General features: G+C 53.8%; 2 protein-coding genes across 19 annotated transcripts; one reads left to right on the top strand and one right to left on the bottom strand.

Annotated features, from left to right (window-relative positions):
* Nucleotides 1-377: 377 nt before the first annotated feature.
* ZNF296 (zinc finger protein 296) lies at nucleotides 378-4,273 on the bottom strand. Its single transcript, XM_072966866.1, has 3 exons — nucleotides 3,794-4,273; nucleotides 3,423-3,572; nucleotides 378-1,446 (listed from the first exon to the last, which is right to left on the bottom strand). Exons 1-3 carry the CDS (start codon nucleotides 4,089-4,091, stop codon nucleotides 473-475), a joined length of 1,422 nt encoding a protein of 473 aa, XP_072822967.1. The 5' UTR covers nucleotides 4,092-4,273; the 3' UTR covers nucleotides 378-472.
* GEMIN7 (gem nuclear organelle associated protein 7) lies at nucleotides 3,397-14,787 on the top strand. 18 transcript variants are annotated; one of them, XM_072966870.1, is made up of 4 exons: nucleotides 6,453-6,528; nucleotides 9,845-9,974; nucleotides 12,354-12,477; nucleotides 13,373-14,787. In XM_072966870.1, the coding sequence occupies exons 3-4, from the start codon at nucleotides 12,468-12,470 to the stop codon at nucleotides 13,777-13,779; spliced, it is 417 nt and encodes a 138-aa protein (XP_072822971.1). In that variant the 5' UTR covers nucleotides 6,453-6,528; nucleotides 9,845-9,974; nucleotides 12,354-12,467; the 3' UTR covers nucleotides 13,780-14,787. The 18 variants fall into 18 exon arrangements, with proteins under 18 accessions (XP_031537768.1, XP_072822981.1, XP_072822969.1 ...); XM_072966877.1 differs by lacking the exons at nucleotides 9,845-9,974; nucleotides 12,354-12,477 and adding an exon at nucleotides 12,788-12,895 and having other exon boundaries at nucleotides 6,385-6,528; nucleotides 13,376-14,787; XM_072966875.1 differs by lacking the exons at nucleotides 9,845-9,974; nucleotides 12,354-12,477 and adding an exon at nucleotides 12,788-12,895 and having other exon boundaries at nucleotides 6,385-6,528.
* The last annotated feature ends 321 nt before the right edge of the window (nucleotides 14,788-15,108 follow it).

Raw genomic sequence — 15,108 nt, 5'->3', positions numbered from 1 at the left:
TTTAAGCAGCAGCTGCTTGGCTTCCAGAACTCTCCTCTGCACTCAGTGAGGGCAGGGGTGCGACGCGGTGGGAACAGGGCTCAGCACCCAGCATGTGGAGGGAGGATGGGCCGGGACTTTGCCCAGGGGCCTCTGGTGACAGGTCCAGGCCTCTCCCCGCCCTCGCCTCGGCCCCTGCCCGGGCCTCGCCCACACCCACACCGGGAACCGGGAGCACCGCTTTCTGTGCCAGTCCTGCTGTGCCCCAGGCACTGGGGGCTGGCCTTTTTCCCTCACCCCCTCCTTCCAAACCGGTCTGTCCAGCTGTCCACCCCAAGGAGGGAAGCCTCCCACCCCACCTCAGACACCCCAAGAAAGCCAGAGTCCAAACGGGTGTGTAACTGGGGGAAGGGAGCGTTTACTCGCGGGGGAAGGACAAGGAGGTCACAGAAGCAGTCAACAGCGAGGACAGCAGGGAGGGCATCCCTGCAGCTCAGGCCTCCCCACCCACCTCGGGGTGCTTCTGCCGCAGGTGCTTGTCCAGGGTGGCGCGCAGGCCGAAGGGCACACAGCAGTGGGGGCACTCGAAGCGGGGGCTGCCGGGCCCGAGGCCGTGCATGCGGCGGTGGCGGTTGAGCTTGCTGCTCTGGGCGCAGGCGTAGGAGCAGAGCTCGCAGACGTAGGGCCGCTCGCCCGTGTGCGAGCGCCGGTGCACCGTCAGGTTGCTGCTGTTGGTGAAGTGCTTCCCGCAGTACTCGCAGCTGCCCCCGGGCCCCAGCCCCCGGCTCTTGCCCGCCGGCTTGGACAGCTTCTTGGGTGACATCTGGCTTTTGGCGGGCTCAGTTCTCTGCTCCTTGCTGGCAGCTCCCCAGCTGTCCCCGCTGGGACCTGCCTGAGCCCCACCGCCGGGAGCCCCTGGTTCTTGGACGCCGGCCGTGGCGGCGGCTCCAGCCCCCTCTCCACCGCCGCTCCGGAGGGTGCTGGCTGGGGCTGCTGCATGGGCAGCCGGCTCTGGAGGGGCGGTGGAGGCCCGCTCCTCACTGGCGTCGGCCTCGCAGGGATTCTGAGGCTGCAGCTGCCGATGGGTCTTCTTGTGGCGGTTGAGCTTGCTGCTCTGGGCGCAGGCGTAGGGACACTGGTCACAGGCGTAGGGCCGCTCACCCGTGTGCGAGCGCATGTGCACCTTGAGGTTGCTGAAGGAGCTGAGGGTCTTCGTGCACACGGGGCAGGTGGGGCTTCGCCGGGTGAGCCCTCCTCGGGTGCCCTTGGCCTCAGCTTCCTGCCCTGCCACCGCCGACACGGCTGCGGCCACTTCGGCCAGGCCCAGCAGCGGGGCCTCTGGGGCCTCGGGTTCCGTCTGGTAGATGGACAGTCCGTGGTCCCACTGGGCGTGGCGCAGCAGTTTCCAGGCCCCAGTGAACTGTCGGCCGCAGCGGAGGCAACTCAAGGCCTTCAGGGCCTCGTGTTCTGCAGAAGAGAGGAGGGCCGGGGGTTAGTGGGATGGGCAAGTCAGAGCAGCTCCAGCTCAGGGCTGCCAGCTGGACACCTGCTGTGGGAGAGGCTCTCTTCCAGGGGCTGAGGAGGCAGTGCTAAGAAGAGGCGAGGCTCCCTGCCCTCGGGAAGCTGATGTTCAGAGATGGGCAGACAGACAGATAAGGAGCAAGGAAAACCCATGGAGTGGATGATGAGGACATGGAGGTTCTCTTTTTGTGTTTGAAAATCTTCAAGAAAAAGTTAAAAGCTAAAGCAGAGTGATGGATGGGGGCCTGCTAAGTTATTGGGATCAGGAAGGCCTTGCTGAAGATGTGATCCAATTCAGTGTGCTGGACACCCTGCCACTCAGCCCCCTCTCACCACTTTACTTCAAGACACAAAATAAGACGTCCATTTTCCAAATGGGAAAATTGAGGCAAAGAGATGTCTCCCCAAGTTCCCGTACCTTGGAAGGGGTGAAGCTAGGGTTTCAATCCAGAAACCTGGGGAGTGGGAGATGGAGGTTTTCAAAAGAAAAACTGGTTTAATAATAAAAATAGCTCTCGATTATCGAGTGGCTTTCTGGGCCAGGCCCCAAAGTCCTGGGTTCCATGCATGATCCCCTTTTCCTGCCTTACGGAGGAGGGGGCCGAGGTCTAGATGGAGAGATGGCTTAGCAGCCACCTAGAGAGATGGGGGTGAGCTAGGACTCCCCCTCCCTCTGCATGGAACCCTCCACACTGGATGTTTTCTCTAGACCCTCCAGGTACTATCAGTAAGGTACTTCTGAGACCGACCTGCCTTTATGTCTTGGATGGGGGTGGCTTTCCCCATGTAACACCAGGGTCAAGAGCACAGATGGGGGTTGGAGACAGCCAGCCTGGTCTGACTTCCTGCTCTCTAGCTGGGTGAACTTGGGCAAGAAATCCCTGTCTCTGAACCTCAGTTTCTTCATTGGCTAGATATGAGCACCCAAGGGGTCTTCTCCCTTTTAGAGGTTGCTGTGACCTCAAATAGAGAATGGCTGAGTTTGGGTCCATCAAATCCTCAGTAAACAGCTGAAGCGTCCACAACTCTCCCAAGTTCAAGGGCCTGGGAAAGTTTTGTTCCAATGATCCCATCACGGCTCCTCCCTTGCCCATCAGGCCACCCTCCCTGCTCCAACTTTACAGCTAAGCCAATTACAACTCCTCATCCCCTTTCCCACCACAGGACCCTCTCCCAGGCCTAGCCCTAAATACAATTCCATTTCTCACAAATGCCAGGAGCACATGGCCCAAGGGCTGGAAGTGCATAGGTGTGGATGAGCCCCTTTTGGTCATCACTAACCAAAAGCTCACCATGAGTCTAGCACCAAGTTAAGGGTTAATTCCCAACCAAGAGGAGGAACCCAGGTATCCAGACACCCAGGATCAGGCTCAAAACAGGGGCTTCCCAGCATGCAGGCTGGGAGATTCCATCAGGGAGGGAAGCCAGAAGCCCCTTCCCTGGCTCTGGGCAAATGCCCAGCTCCTCAATCAGAGGTGATAAAGAGGTGGGAGAGGGTGAAAACATCCCCAGTCCAGCTGGCCTCAGTTCCCCTCCCCCAGGCCGCTGCCCTCCCCAGAGGTCCCCCCTACTGCCACACTGGTCCAGCCACCTGGCCAGTTATTTCTGGCCAAGGGGGAAGGAGAAGTGAAACCAGATTGGGGGGTGGTATGTGTGGCAAATCCCCAGACCAGTCTTCTGGGGCTGGCCACACCCTGTGGGTGGCCCTCTTTCCCAGCCCGGCCCCTGCCCCCACCTGCCCCCCCCCAACTAGTCCCAGCCCTAGGACAGGGCAGGCCCTGGCCACGCCTAGGCTGCACCCGGTGGGGAGCCAGAAAGGGGAAGTAGTGCTCATTGCCCCGCCTGTCCAGCTCAGCCTCTTCTCCCACAGGAAGCCAGGCCCTTGAACCTGACACGGGGGACTGCATCCCGGCTCTACTCACCTGAGCCCTGGCAGGGGCTGGGGCCTTTAAGGAGCTGACAGCCCAGCTTCTTGTGGTCCACGAAAGCAATGATGGCCTCCAACGGGAAGGTCTGCAGGCAGCGGCCGCAGGTCAACAGATCTGGGTGTTTGTCGGTCCACGGCTGGCGGTCTGCAGGGAGGAAGCGGGTGGTGAGCATGGGGTGGGGCCAGGATGGGGGCAAGGGTTTCCGAGGGAGAGGGGAAATCCGAGGGTCGAAAAGGGGGATGGAGGCCAGGACCTGGCGAGGAAAGTAAGGTATGGGCAGGAGTTGGGGATTCGGGGGTCGGTACCCGAAAGAGGGGGTCCGCACCCTAAAGAGAGGGAAGGGAGGCGGGGCAGGGGGCGCTCACCATGAGGGTTCGGGGTCAGCGGCGTCCACTGCGCCCACTGGCTGCGCAGGCCAAGGGCATGGAGGAGGCCGCCGGCGAGCACGGGGCCGGGGGAGTGACGGGGTTCGCCCTCGAGCGGCCCCGGCGCGGGCACTTCCTTCAGGTTGAAGGGCCCCAGCCCCGGGGCCTGTAGGGGCCGCGCGTCCGACTCGGGCTTCACATCGATGACGAGGTTCCCCATCTCCATCTCGTCGTCTGAGTTGGTGGCGGGCGCAGGGTCTATTCGGCGGGGCATGCAGCCGGCCTTGCGGCGGGACATGGGGCACGGGCAGGCGGACTGGCGGGCGGAGGACGCGCCGGCCGTGCGCGCTCAGACAGAGGAGCCCAGGTGAGTGACTGCGGCGACCCGCCGCGAACTCTTACACGTGCTGGCCCGGCCCGTGGCTCCGCCCACCAAGGCGGGGCCTGACGGCAGGGACTGCCCCACCCTCAGCCAAACTCAATCAGGACAGTACCCATTGCGTTTTGCTCAGTGATCAAACCTTCAGGAGACCGAGTTCACACAGTCACGCATAATAACAGCCATTCCTGATCGCGTTTTAGGGCTGGTGGAAATTGAGGCACAAGGTGTCCACTCGCCCCCACAGTGAGAAAATGGTAGGGGCCACGTTTCTAACTTGGCGCCTGACCGTAATCGAATCTATTCCATTAAATGCATTACAATCAAGATTCCTTGGGCAAACGTGAATTGAGCTCCTACTGTGTGGCAGTTGTGGACTTAGCACTGGGGACAGCAGGGGACAAAACAGACAATAACCCTGGTCTCACGCAATTTACTCATTCAGGGAGACAGACTCTCACTCAACAAGATAACTAGGTATAATATAGAATGCCTTCCAGGATGACAAGTGTCATGAAGCAAAATAAAGCTAGGAATGGTTATTAAGGGACAGGATTACTGGGGTGGAGGGGGTCTCAATTTTCTCCCTATGTCAGGGCAGGGCATGGTGGAGTTGGGACCTGAGGGAGTCAGCCAGCCAGCCTGTGCATTTAAGGAGTTCTGTACTGATTAAGTTCTTTTTTAAAAAAAATTATTGAAGTACAGTTGATTTACAATGTTTTGTTAGTTTCAGGTGTACAGCAAAGTGATTCAGGTATACATATATGTGTATATATTCTTCTTTAGATTGTACTGATGAGGTTATATTGATTGAGTTTTGTGAGAAGATGGGGTCAGATCCAAAGAAGTCTTTTGACCATTTTAAAGTCTTTTGGAGCCTTGGGAGGGTTTTGAGCAGAGGAGGGTTGTGATCACATACATTTACCTTGTTCTTAAACTTGGAATCGCTATTAAAACCAGATAGCCAAGTGTCTGGTTTCCCTTCACCAGGGCCTCCTTAAACTTCCCTCCTCAAACAGCTCTCTGATCACTATTTGAAGTGGCATCAACACCCTGCCCCACCCTCCAACCCTTCAAGTTTTCTTCCTGGCACCGACCACATCACAGTACAGAATTGTTGGTTGTCCTCTTGCCCCTCCCCCCAACATAACCCCCCAAGGTCAGGGCCAGGGTCAGTCCTCCTCTGAGTGTCCCCAGTCCAGCACTACGGGAATTTCACATGCTAATCTCCTGGAGTGCTGCTGCAGGCCCGAGGGTTCCTCATATTGTTATTCAGGCCTCAGCTCAATTGTCCTCCAGAGAGCAGAGGACCTCCCTGACCACAGTATCTAAAGTAGCCCCACCCTGCTGAAGGCCTTCCAATTTACACTCCATGACCTCCATCTGTCCCGAGTTCCCTCCAGGGCCTCAGGTTTCCCAGCTGTTACCTGAGGTGGCTTCCTCATCAATGCCACCTCCCCTGACCACCCCATTAAATGTCTCCCAAGCCTGCCACCCGCTATCCCATTGACCTTATTTTATTCCTTTTACAACCTCATCAAGCCCTGAAGGATCTTGTTGATGTGTTTACTCAAGTTCTGTTCCTCTCAGGCTTCCTAGAATTTAGGTTCTGAGACCACTGGGGCCTAGTCTGTCTTATTCACAGAGCTCCTAACTATTCATAGTTCAGTCAATAAACCGTGTATTGAGCTCCTGCTAAATGCACCCTTTCAATAGATATTTGCAGAGGGCCTGTGGACCAGGCTCTGGGGCTTGGGGGTCTGGTGGGAAGCAGAGGCCCTCAAGGTCCCTGCCTTAATGAAACCATGTGGAAGTGAATTCTGAGCCTAGAGCAGTGTGTTTCCATGGGACCTCAGGCCAGACACTCACCTTTTAGGGCCTCAGTTTTCCCCTTTGTAAGATGGGGCTGCAGGGAGGGCTGCAGAAGGAAACCAGTGCCTCTGGTCTATCCCAGCTGCTGCGTGGCTGCTGAGAGCTTGATCTCAAGGTTTCAAGTAGGGGAGGTGGGGTTCGAACTGGAGGTGAAGGGCAGGACTGTGCACGTGTACAGGAGTGGGGGGTGGGGGTGCCAAGATCAAACTTCTGCCCTTAACTCAGAAGGAGGAAGTCTTCCCCCCTCTGAGCCTCAATTTCTTCTTCCGTAAAATGGGCATCCTGGACGCCCTCACCTCGCAGACTAAGCGCCCGGCCAAGCCGCCGTGGGGGTGGCGCCCCGGTCTGTGCTCGCTTCCGAGCCCTCGACCACGTGGGGCGGCGGCGGCGCCAGCGGAACCCAGGCTCGGCGGCTCGCGGCCCGCCCGGGCCTCTGCAGCGGAGGCGCTGGCGGAAGTGGGGACGCCGGCCGCCGCGGACCTCGGTGAGTGCGGGAGTGTAGCGGGTGGGTCGTGAGCACGTTCCCGCTCCCGGGCCCCGGCCCCGGACGCCCACCCGCGCGCAAGGCCGGGAGTGGCGGAAGGGGCAGGTCCGCGCGTGCAAAGGAGGCTGCTGGGACGTTCGGGTCCCCGAAGACCTGCACCCGGGACTTGGGTCCCCAACGCAGCAGTGGAGACCTTCCCGCGCCCAGCGAGGGGTGGGGTTCGGGGTGGGGGTAGGGAGGAATGAGCTCCCTCGAGAAAATAATGACGATGACTATGCTAACAGTAATAACGGCTGCAGTCATCAGTCTCCCGCCTTTCCTGGAGTGGCATCGCTCGCCTGATCTGAGCCAGGTAGTGGGAAGAACGTCCAGCCCAGGGCAGAGTGGGAAGTGGACGCCTGAGGGTCGGGAAGACCTACTTAGTATAAGAAAAGGAGAGCGATGGGTAGCCAGGGCGGAATTGAATGGAAACTGACCAGGGCGTGGGGGCAGGGAGGGAGGAATCCGTGCTTGGGGTCCTGATCCTCTCGGGAGGCCCCATTTAACTAATTTGCATCCAGACGGGGCCATTCCTGGGGTGTGTGTGGGCAGGTCAGTACCGGGGTTAATTAGGTCTGGGGTCTTCACTGTTAACTTGGTAACTTACCTGGTTTCCCACCCTTGCAACGGAAGTGTTAGCGAAATGTTTGTGCACTGATGCGGTCATTCCCATTTTCTTGAAAGTGAGTGCTGAGGCCCCAAAGAAGGAGATCTCTGAATCTGCTGTCCCTGCCATTGACCGAAGTGATGGGCACTTTAGTTTTTCTAGTGGGGAATGGGTTTGGACCTTTTTTCCTGAATCCTGGGCAGGAAATCCTTGGCTTGGAGACTGAAAGGATAAAGGACTCTCAGACTTGGTCATCAGGGAGAATGGATAATGCCTGCTTTGGCTGTCTTGGCCACACCCTATATGACCTTTCTCAGACCAGTTTCTTATCAGGTCACGCCTTGCCTCCCAAATCTCCAACGGCTCCCCTGTGCTAGCTGAAGACACTACCCTTCTGCACAGGGCAGGAGTGAGGGCCTTGGCTCTGTGGTCAGACCAGTGGGTTTGCTCCCTTTTTCTGACAGTCATCAGCTGGCACCCAGTAAATGATTTGGCATCTTGCAGCTTCAGTTTCCTCTTCAGGAAAATGGGTATTGTGCTGCTATGACCAAATCTGTTTTTTTTTTTTTCCCTAATGGAGAAACAGAGCCTATGCTGGCCCACTTTTAATTTTGTTTTATCCAGGGATTTAACATAACTCTTTGGCGACTTGTTTAATTCCCAGCAGTCCTTTATTAAGTCCTAGCCCTAGAGAGGACACTCCAGTGTTAACCTAGGTTGGGGGAAAGCCCTGGGGGCTGATGACCCTTGACTAAACTGGGAATGCAGTGATCAGATACAGTACACAAATCTATGTCTCTTAATCCCATTCACCTCAGTAGTAGTGAGATACAGAAAAGGTATAAATCTCATCAGTCCCATTTACTGCAATCTGGCCCATCAGGCAAAAACCCTGGCTCTGTTCAGTTCATTAGCAAATAGTGAGGGCCCTCAACTCTCAAAACCTACCCTAATTGACCACTTCTCCCCACCCGCACTGCCCCCACCCTGTCCCAGGCACCCTCACCTGCCACCCAGAGGATCGCGGAAGTGGTGTCCTCATGGGGCTCCCTGCTTCTCCCTCTGCGCCTCACAATCCAAGCCTCTGCAGCAGGCAGAGGGATCCTGTGAACCCGAAAGTCAGAGCCTGCCTCTCCCCTGCTCAGAACTGGCCCATGGCTCCTGACTCTATGAGAGTAGAGACCCAAGTTCTCACCATGGTCGGTCCTCAAGACCCCTGCATGCTCTCCCTCTGCCCCCACCTGCACACTGGCCTCCTTGCTGAGCCTCAGTCACCTTTCTATGAGCTTTGCATTTGCTGTTCCCTCTGCCTGGAATGCTTTCCCCTAGATCGCCACGTGGATCCTTATAACCTTATCAGGGAGCTCTTCCCTGAGCCCCTTCCGGAAACCACCTCTTACCCTCCAGGCAGGCCCAGGTGTCCCCTCTGGGCTCCCAAGTCCCCCTGAGCTCCTTTATTCCAGCCCTGCCCACTCTGGGTCATCACTGTCTGCAGACTGAGTCTGTGTCATCGCCTGGACTATGAGCCCAGGAGGGCAAGGCCAGGCTCTTTCTCTCCCAGCTGTGTCCCTAGCACCATCCAGCATGGGCTGGGCACAGAGCAGGCGCTTGAATATTGGGGGTTAGTGGGTGCTTCCACAAATATTTACTGAGTTCCCCCCGATTGCCAGGCTCTAAAGGGCTGGAGATGGAGTTGTAAAGTAATCAGACATGTCCCTTCTCTCAAAGGCTTATGTTCTGTGGCAGAACATAGGCAAACAAGGGGGGAAGGTATAGCTCAGTGGTAGAGCACATGCCAAGCATGCAGAAGTCCTGTGTTCAATTCCCAGTACCTCTATTAAAAAAATAAACAAGTGTAAAAAAAAAAAAAGAACACAAGCAAACAAATAAATACATATTGTCAGGAGGTGATAATGCTGTGAAAGGCTATTTTCCTCCCTGTAAAGGCAATGTTTGAGCAGTGACCTGAGTGAAGTAACAGAGGAAGGTGTATCTGGCAACATATATGTCTCCCATACGGAAGAGATTTCCAGATAGTAAGAATAGCATGTGCCAAGGTCCTGAGGCAGGAATGTGCTTGGCATGTTCAAGGACTAACAACAGCGACCGAAGGGTAGGAAGTGAGAACAGAGAGGTAATAGGGCCTTCTAGCCATTGTGAGGACTTTGGCTTTTGCTCTGGGAGAGGCGGGAGCCATGGGAAGTGCTCTGAACAGAGGAGGGGTGTGATCGTACTTAGTTCTAACAAGAGGATCCCTCTGAGCAAAGTGGGGAACAGACTGGGATGAAGATGGGGGTCAGGAGCCCAGTGTGGAGGCAACTGAAATAGTCCAGATGGGAGGTGATGGTGGCTGGACCAAGGAGGGGCAGAATAAGGGTGGTCAGAAATTCCCAGATTCAGGATGCATTTTTTTTTTTAATGGAGGTACTGGGAATCAAACCCAGGACCTCCTGCATGCTAAGCATGCTCCTACCACTGAGCTATTACCATCCCTTCCATGCATTTTTGAAGGTGGAGCTGATGAGCTTTACTGAAGGATTGGCTGTAGGTAGGAGAGAAAGTGAAGAGTCCAGGATACCTTGGGATGTCCTTTGCCTATGTGATCACCAGCCTCCCCCTGAAAGATTCTTCTGACAGCCTTAGGGGGTCTTTGTATGTTTTATTTCACAGATGAGGATCCAGAGCAGGGAGGCAGCTCCAAGAATTGCAGTCATTTGCCTAGATTGCTAGTAGTGAGTCCGGGAAGGCTAGGACCCACCTGGTGTCCCTCAGTCCACACCTCCATCCTCTGTGCCTGGTGGTAAGCTGTGGCCTGTTGCTTGTTCTTGTGTGGATTGAGAGCTCAGAGTGGATTTTACATTTTTAAGTAGTTGGAAAACTTTAAACAAATTTTCTGCAGCTCATGAAAGTCTATATGATTCAGATATCAGTGTTTCAACAAGTAAAATTTTATTGGCGCGCAGCCATGTTTCCATAGTGTCGGGCTGTTTTCTTGCTACTCTGGCACTTATGAAAGAGAGCCTACGGCCCACGACTCCTAATATATTTACCATCGGGCCCTCTAGAAAGGAAATTTGCTGACCTCTGCTATCTGTTCTGCTAATAAGGATTCAATTTGGGCAACCAATAGGGGTATCCGATTAGTGGGACTTGGCAGCTAGTCACCCAGGGGCTGGGAAAGGTCTGGGTCAGACAGAAAGAGGTTTAGGGAGAGGGTGACAGTAAGGATAGGTGAAGAAGTTCAGATTTCTGAGGGAGGATCTAACTTGGGGACATGGAAGCATTACAGTATGTCCCATCCTTTTTATTTTTAAATTTATTATTATTATCATTTTTTAATGGAGGTGCCGGGGATTGAATCCAGGACCTCATGCATGCTAAGCATGCGCTCTACCACTGAGCTATACCCTCCCCCAATCCCATCCTCTTTAAAGTTAGAATTTAAAAATTCTTTTGAATAGGTCATACAAATTCAAAACAGATACAACTTCAAACAGAATTCAAAAGATACAAAAAGGTAGGCAGCCAAAAGTCTCCACCCCGGATCCTTCATGGACTGAATGGCCCGTGTGCGTGTGTGGTGTTCATTGTTACCGTGCAGCTGCCCCTCTATGAGGGATCTGAGAGGTTGTGAATCTGTTCATGTGTTCAGTGATCATCTTACGTGCCCTCCACCTGTCTGTCTACATCAGTGGTTCTCAATCAGATGTGATTTGGGGGGACATTTGGCAATATATGGAGAAATTTTTCTTTTTCCCTTAACGGAGGTAGTGGGGATTGAACTCAGGACTTGTGTGTGCCAGGCACGTGCTCTATCACTGAGCTCTACCCCCCACCCTCTGTTTTTTTCAAATGGCTTTATTGGAATTGTAATTCTCCTACCAGACTATTCACCAATGGAGACATTTTCAGTTGTCACAAGTTGGGGGAGGGATGTCAGACACTGCTGGCATCTAGTGGGTAGAGGCCAGGGGTGCTGATAAAACCTTCCACCTAAGCACAGGACAGCCTCCCACAGTGCGACAGGGAATGATCCAGCCCCAAAAGTCAACAGTTAATCACTTTAAAGAGGGGGGACAAAGTCACAGGGCAGCCTGAAACTTCGGTCCTTCTCTCTTTCTCTTCCTGCCTACAAAGCCAGCATTTCCCTGCATGCCATCAACATCAGTGCAGTGACACGTAATATGTTACAGGCGACTGCTAAGCTTGCACATTTGTTAGGTCATTTAGTCCCCATGACAACCCTGTCAAGTTGGTCCTCTTTTTTTTTTTTAAATGGCGGTACTAGGGATTGAACCCAGGACCTTGTGCATGCTAAGTATACCCTTTACCACTGAGTTATACCCTCCCCCCATGTTGGTCCTCTTTGCACCCCCATTTTACAGATGAGGAAACTAAGTCACAGACTGGTTAAGCAACTTACCCTCGGTCACATGGCGATACTAATACAGTTGTTATTCAGCTGTAACTAACTCTTATGGAGAACCTAGTATGTAGCAGGCCCTGCATGAGGCTGTGAATCCTCATAACAAGCAAAGGTGGCAGTAGGTCCCATTTCTCCTCCATGTAGTAGAGGAGGAAAATGTCTCTTGCTTGAGGTCACCCAGCTGAGCAGACCTGGGAGCTCAATTTCCTCTCCATTCATTGGAGCAGAGACAGTATTTCAGGAGCCTGGTCTCTGTGCCACTCAGTGTTCCAGGAGCTGGTGATACAGCCATAGGCAAAGAGCAAGGTTCCTGCCTGTGGAGAGGCAGCCATCTCACAGGGAAGAAAGATCATAAGCAGAAAAGTGAATATACCAGGTCATGTCCAGGAGTGATGTGTGTGCTGCAAAGAATGATAAAGCTGACTGAGGGGATGGACGGGGCTGAGGGGCGGATCTTTAGCACAAGATGGTCAGGGAAGAGACAGAGGAGGTACAGGCAGAGGGGACTGCAAGGCCCACGAAGGGACTGTGTCAGGGTGCTCAAGGACCAGAGAGGAGGCCAGTGCGGTTGCGTGGTGCTGGAGAGGCTGAGAGTGCTGGCAGGATCCAGAGCACACAGGGCCTTGAGGGCTGCGGTGAGGACTTTGGTCTTGACCCTAACTGAGATGGAAGCCAAGGGAGGGCTCCAAGCAGAGGAGGGATGTGATCTGACTTGGGTGTTAACAGAGTCCCTCTGGGTGTGTTTGGGGACAGACTAGCAGGTGAGGAAGGTGAGAGTGGGATACTGGTGAGGAGTTGACATCAGCAGTCCAGGCCTATGCAGTGATGGTGGCTGGACCAAGATGCTGGCAGTGGAGCAAGTGAGACATGTTACGTTGTGAGTATATATATATATATATATTTTATATTCCTCTACTCCCAGGCCTTTCTTTGTCTTTTATGATCTTGATATTTTTGAAAAATCAAGCGAAGTTTTTTGAAAAGAATGTCCCTCAATTTGATTAGATTCAGGTCATCCATTTTTGGCAGGAATATCACAGAAGTAGTGCCCGGTCCTCAGTGTGTCACATGAGGGTACATGAGGTATTTATTGGTCCCATCACTGCACATGTTGGCTTTAAAAGCCCAAGTTAGGGTGGTGTCCACCAGGTTTTTCAACTATAAAGTTACTCTTTCCTCTCGACAAGGAATACCTTGTGAGGAGGTACTTTAAGACTGTGTAGCCAACCTGGACCTACTCAGATGTTCTTCCACAAGTGTTAGCATCCATTGATGATTCTGGCTGCCACTGTATGGTAAGGATTTTCCCCTTCCCCCTTTATTTATTTATAATAAGCATGAACTCATGGATTTCTGTTTTATTCAATAAGTTATAATCTGTAACTATCATTTTATGAATTGTTCCAGAGTTGGCCCTTTCAGTCTGGCTCCTGGGTGACTGGGAATTTATTTGGAAGATAGTACTTCCTGATGGATTGGATGGGCTGTGTGTGAGAGAAAGGAGGCCAGGGTTTGTTCTTTCAGCAAATATTTGTTGCCAGGGAATGGGGGTAAAGCTATGATAAAAGCAGGGCAAAGGCCCTGCTCTCATGGACCTTGTGAACGGTGGGCCAGGTCCTGGGAAGGAGGGTACTGGAGGAGGGATCAGGATTTGGGTTTTGGACAGGTTGAGATGGGGTAGATGGGGGTAGACAGGCCTCTGTGCCTATTCCTCCTTCTTCCTGTAACCCCAGACTCCTCATAATGGCTCCCTATTCCTCTTCTTCACCCAGCAGCCAGGATAATGCAGACTCCACCGGCCATTCCTGTGCCTGTGCTCCGGCTCCCTCGGGGCCCTGATGGCTTGAGCCGAGGCTTTGCCCCCGATGGACGCAGAGCCCTCCTGAAACCGGAGGTTCCTGAAATCCCGGAGTCTCCTGTAGATCAAGAATCACGGGAATCCCAGGAACAGCGGGCCCGGGCTGTCCTTCGGGAGCGCTACCTCCGAAGCCTGCTGGCTATGGTGGGTCGCCAGGTGAGCTTCACATTGCACGAGGGTGTGCGTGTGACCGCCTACTTCGGAGCCACCGACCTGGACGTGGCCAACTTCTACGTGTCTCAGCTGCAGACTCCGATAGGTGTGCAAGCTGAGGCGCTGCTTCGCTGTAGTGACATTATTGCATATACCTTCAAGCCATAAAGATGGAATCATGTTCATCTTTCCACCTTGGGTGTAGCCACAGTCTCCTAGGGCTCCGTGTGCTCATGAACTTGGAACTCTGGGCCTCATAGAGTTCTGAATTCCTTTGGAATTTTGAGCCAAGCTCCAAGCAACTCTGGCTTCTTGGGACCTCCGGGGTGTAAGTCAGTAAAATTCTGCAACCCCAGGAGTTCTAGATCCTGTTGAAAGGAATGCTCTACCTCACAGAACTCTAAACTCTACAGATATATGGGCCTCATGACAGTTCCTGAAGACTGGGGTTGGGGGTGGGGCAGGGAGGGAGGGATAAAGGAAGGCAAATTGTTTAGTGGGAAACTGTGTGTTGAGGTTCAGGCACCCTGAAAATATTCCCCAATATTCCCCTCCTGCCAAAGAACCCATTATCCCAGGAAAATTTGCCTCTTTTTTTTTTTAATGTACCCTGCAGGGATCAAACCAGATTTAGGGAGTGGAAGGTGGCTATACAAAGGCAGAATACAGTGGAGCTGGGTCAGGATGGGGAGGACACACCAAGGGAGTGGGAGGAATGCGGATAAGGGTGCGGGGACTGAACCACCACTGGTCTCTGGGATGGCTGGAGTGACCTGGATGCCAGACTTCTGAGATTTGGAGTCGAGTTCTTCTCCAGGTGGGCGGGCATGTACGTACCGAGGGGTGCGGCTCGCATTGGGTCACATGATCGTGCACAAGCACTCCTCCCACTACCTGAGTGGGCGGATTCGCTTTCCTGCCCCTACAGGGACCCGTAGGACCCTGCGTGGCGGTACCATTGAGAAAAGGCAGAGAATTAGGGGTTAGGGTGAAACTTCACGCCTTCGCCATTTTTTGCTTCAGCTGTATAACGTGGCTGTCCATAGCATTCGCTTCACTTAGACCCATTACTAGTAGTCTTTCAGAAGATTTACTCTAAAAAAATAATTTCTGCCCCCATTGTAGTCCCATCAACTTAAGAATGTAAGTGAAGAATCCATTAAAATGTAGATGAGATTTGCTTTTTTCGTCTTCAATCGTGAAAGTGCGGCGGCCAATGAAGTTGAATGGAGCAGGTGAAGAGCCTCAGCTCCCACTTGTCCATTCAATACGCTGCCTCTGGGGACTCCCGGGCCTAGCTTTCGAGTTACCTTGGCAACGACGTCGCTCGCCCCTCCTCACGTACACCCACCCTTTTTTTGTTTTAACCTCCGCCTTCCCGGAGTTTCCTGATGGGCTGGGATGGCGTGGCGAAAGTGCGGAGGCGAATGTTAAGCGACTGAGTTGCGTTCTTATGGGGGTGTGGCTTGAGTTCGTGCTGGTTTGCTACTGGCTCGG

Source organism: Vicugna pacos, chromosome 9, assembly GCF_048564905.1.
Source record: "Vicugna pacos chromosome 9, VicPac4, whole genome shotgun sequence".
Classification (NCBI taxonomy): Eukaryota; Metazoa; Chordata; class Mammalia; order Artiodactyla; family Camelidae; genus Vicugna; species Vicugna pacos.
The sequence above is the reverse complement of the archived record's forward strand: the minus strand, read 5'-3'. Positions and strand labels throughout refer to the sequence as shown.

What these genes read in the sequence shown, in the direction of transcription:
- GEMIN7 (XM_072966867.1), top strand. Translation starts at nt 6,318, where the DNA reads ATGGGCATCCTGGACGCCCTCACCTCGCAGACTAAGCGCCCGGCCAAG. An exon ending in GCCGGCCGCCGCGGACCTCG is followed by an intron (nt 6,529 to 13,372) that starts GTGAGTGCGGGA and finishes TTCTTCACCCAG; the next exon opens with CAGCCAGGATAATGCAGACT.
- ZNF296 (XM_072966866.1), bottom strand. Translation starts at nt 4,091, where the DNA reads ATGTCCCGCCGCAAGGCCGGCTGCATGCCCCGCCGAATAGACCCTGCG. An exon ending in GCTGACCCCGAACCCTCATG is followed by an intron (nt 3,573 to 3,793) that starts GTGAGCGCCCCC and finishes TCCTCCCTGCAG; the next exon opens with ACCGCCAGCCGTGGACCGAC. An exon ending in CAGCCCCTGCCAGGGCTCAG is followed by an intron (nt 1,447 to 3,422) that starts GTGAGTAGAGCC and finishes TCTCTTCTGCAG; the next exon opens with AACACGAGGCCCTGAAGGCC.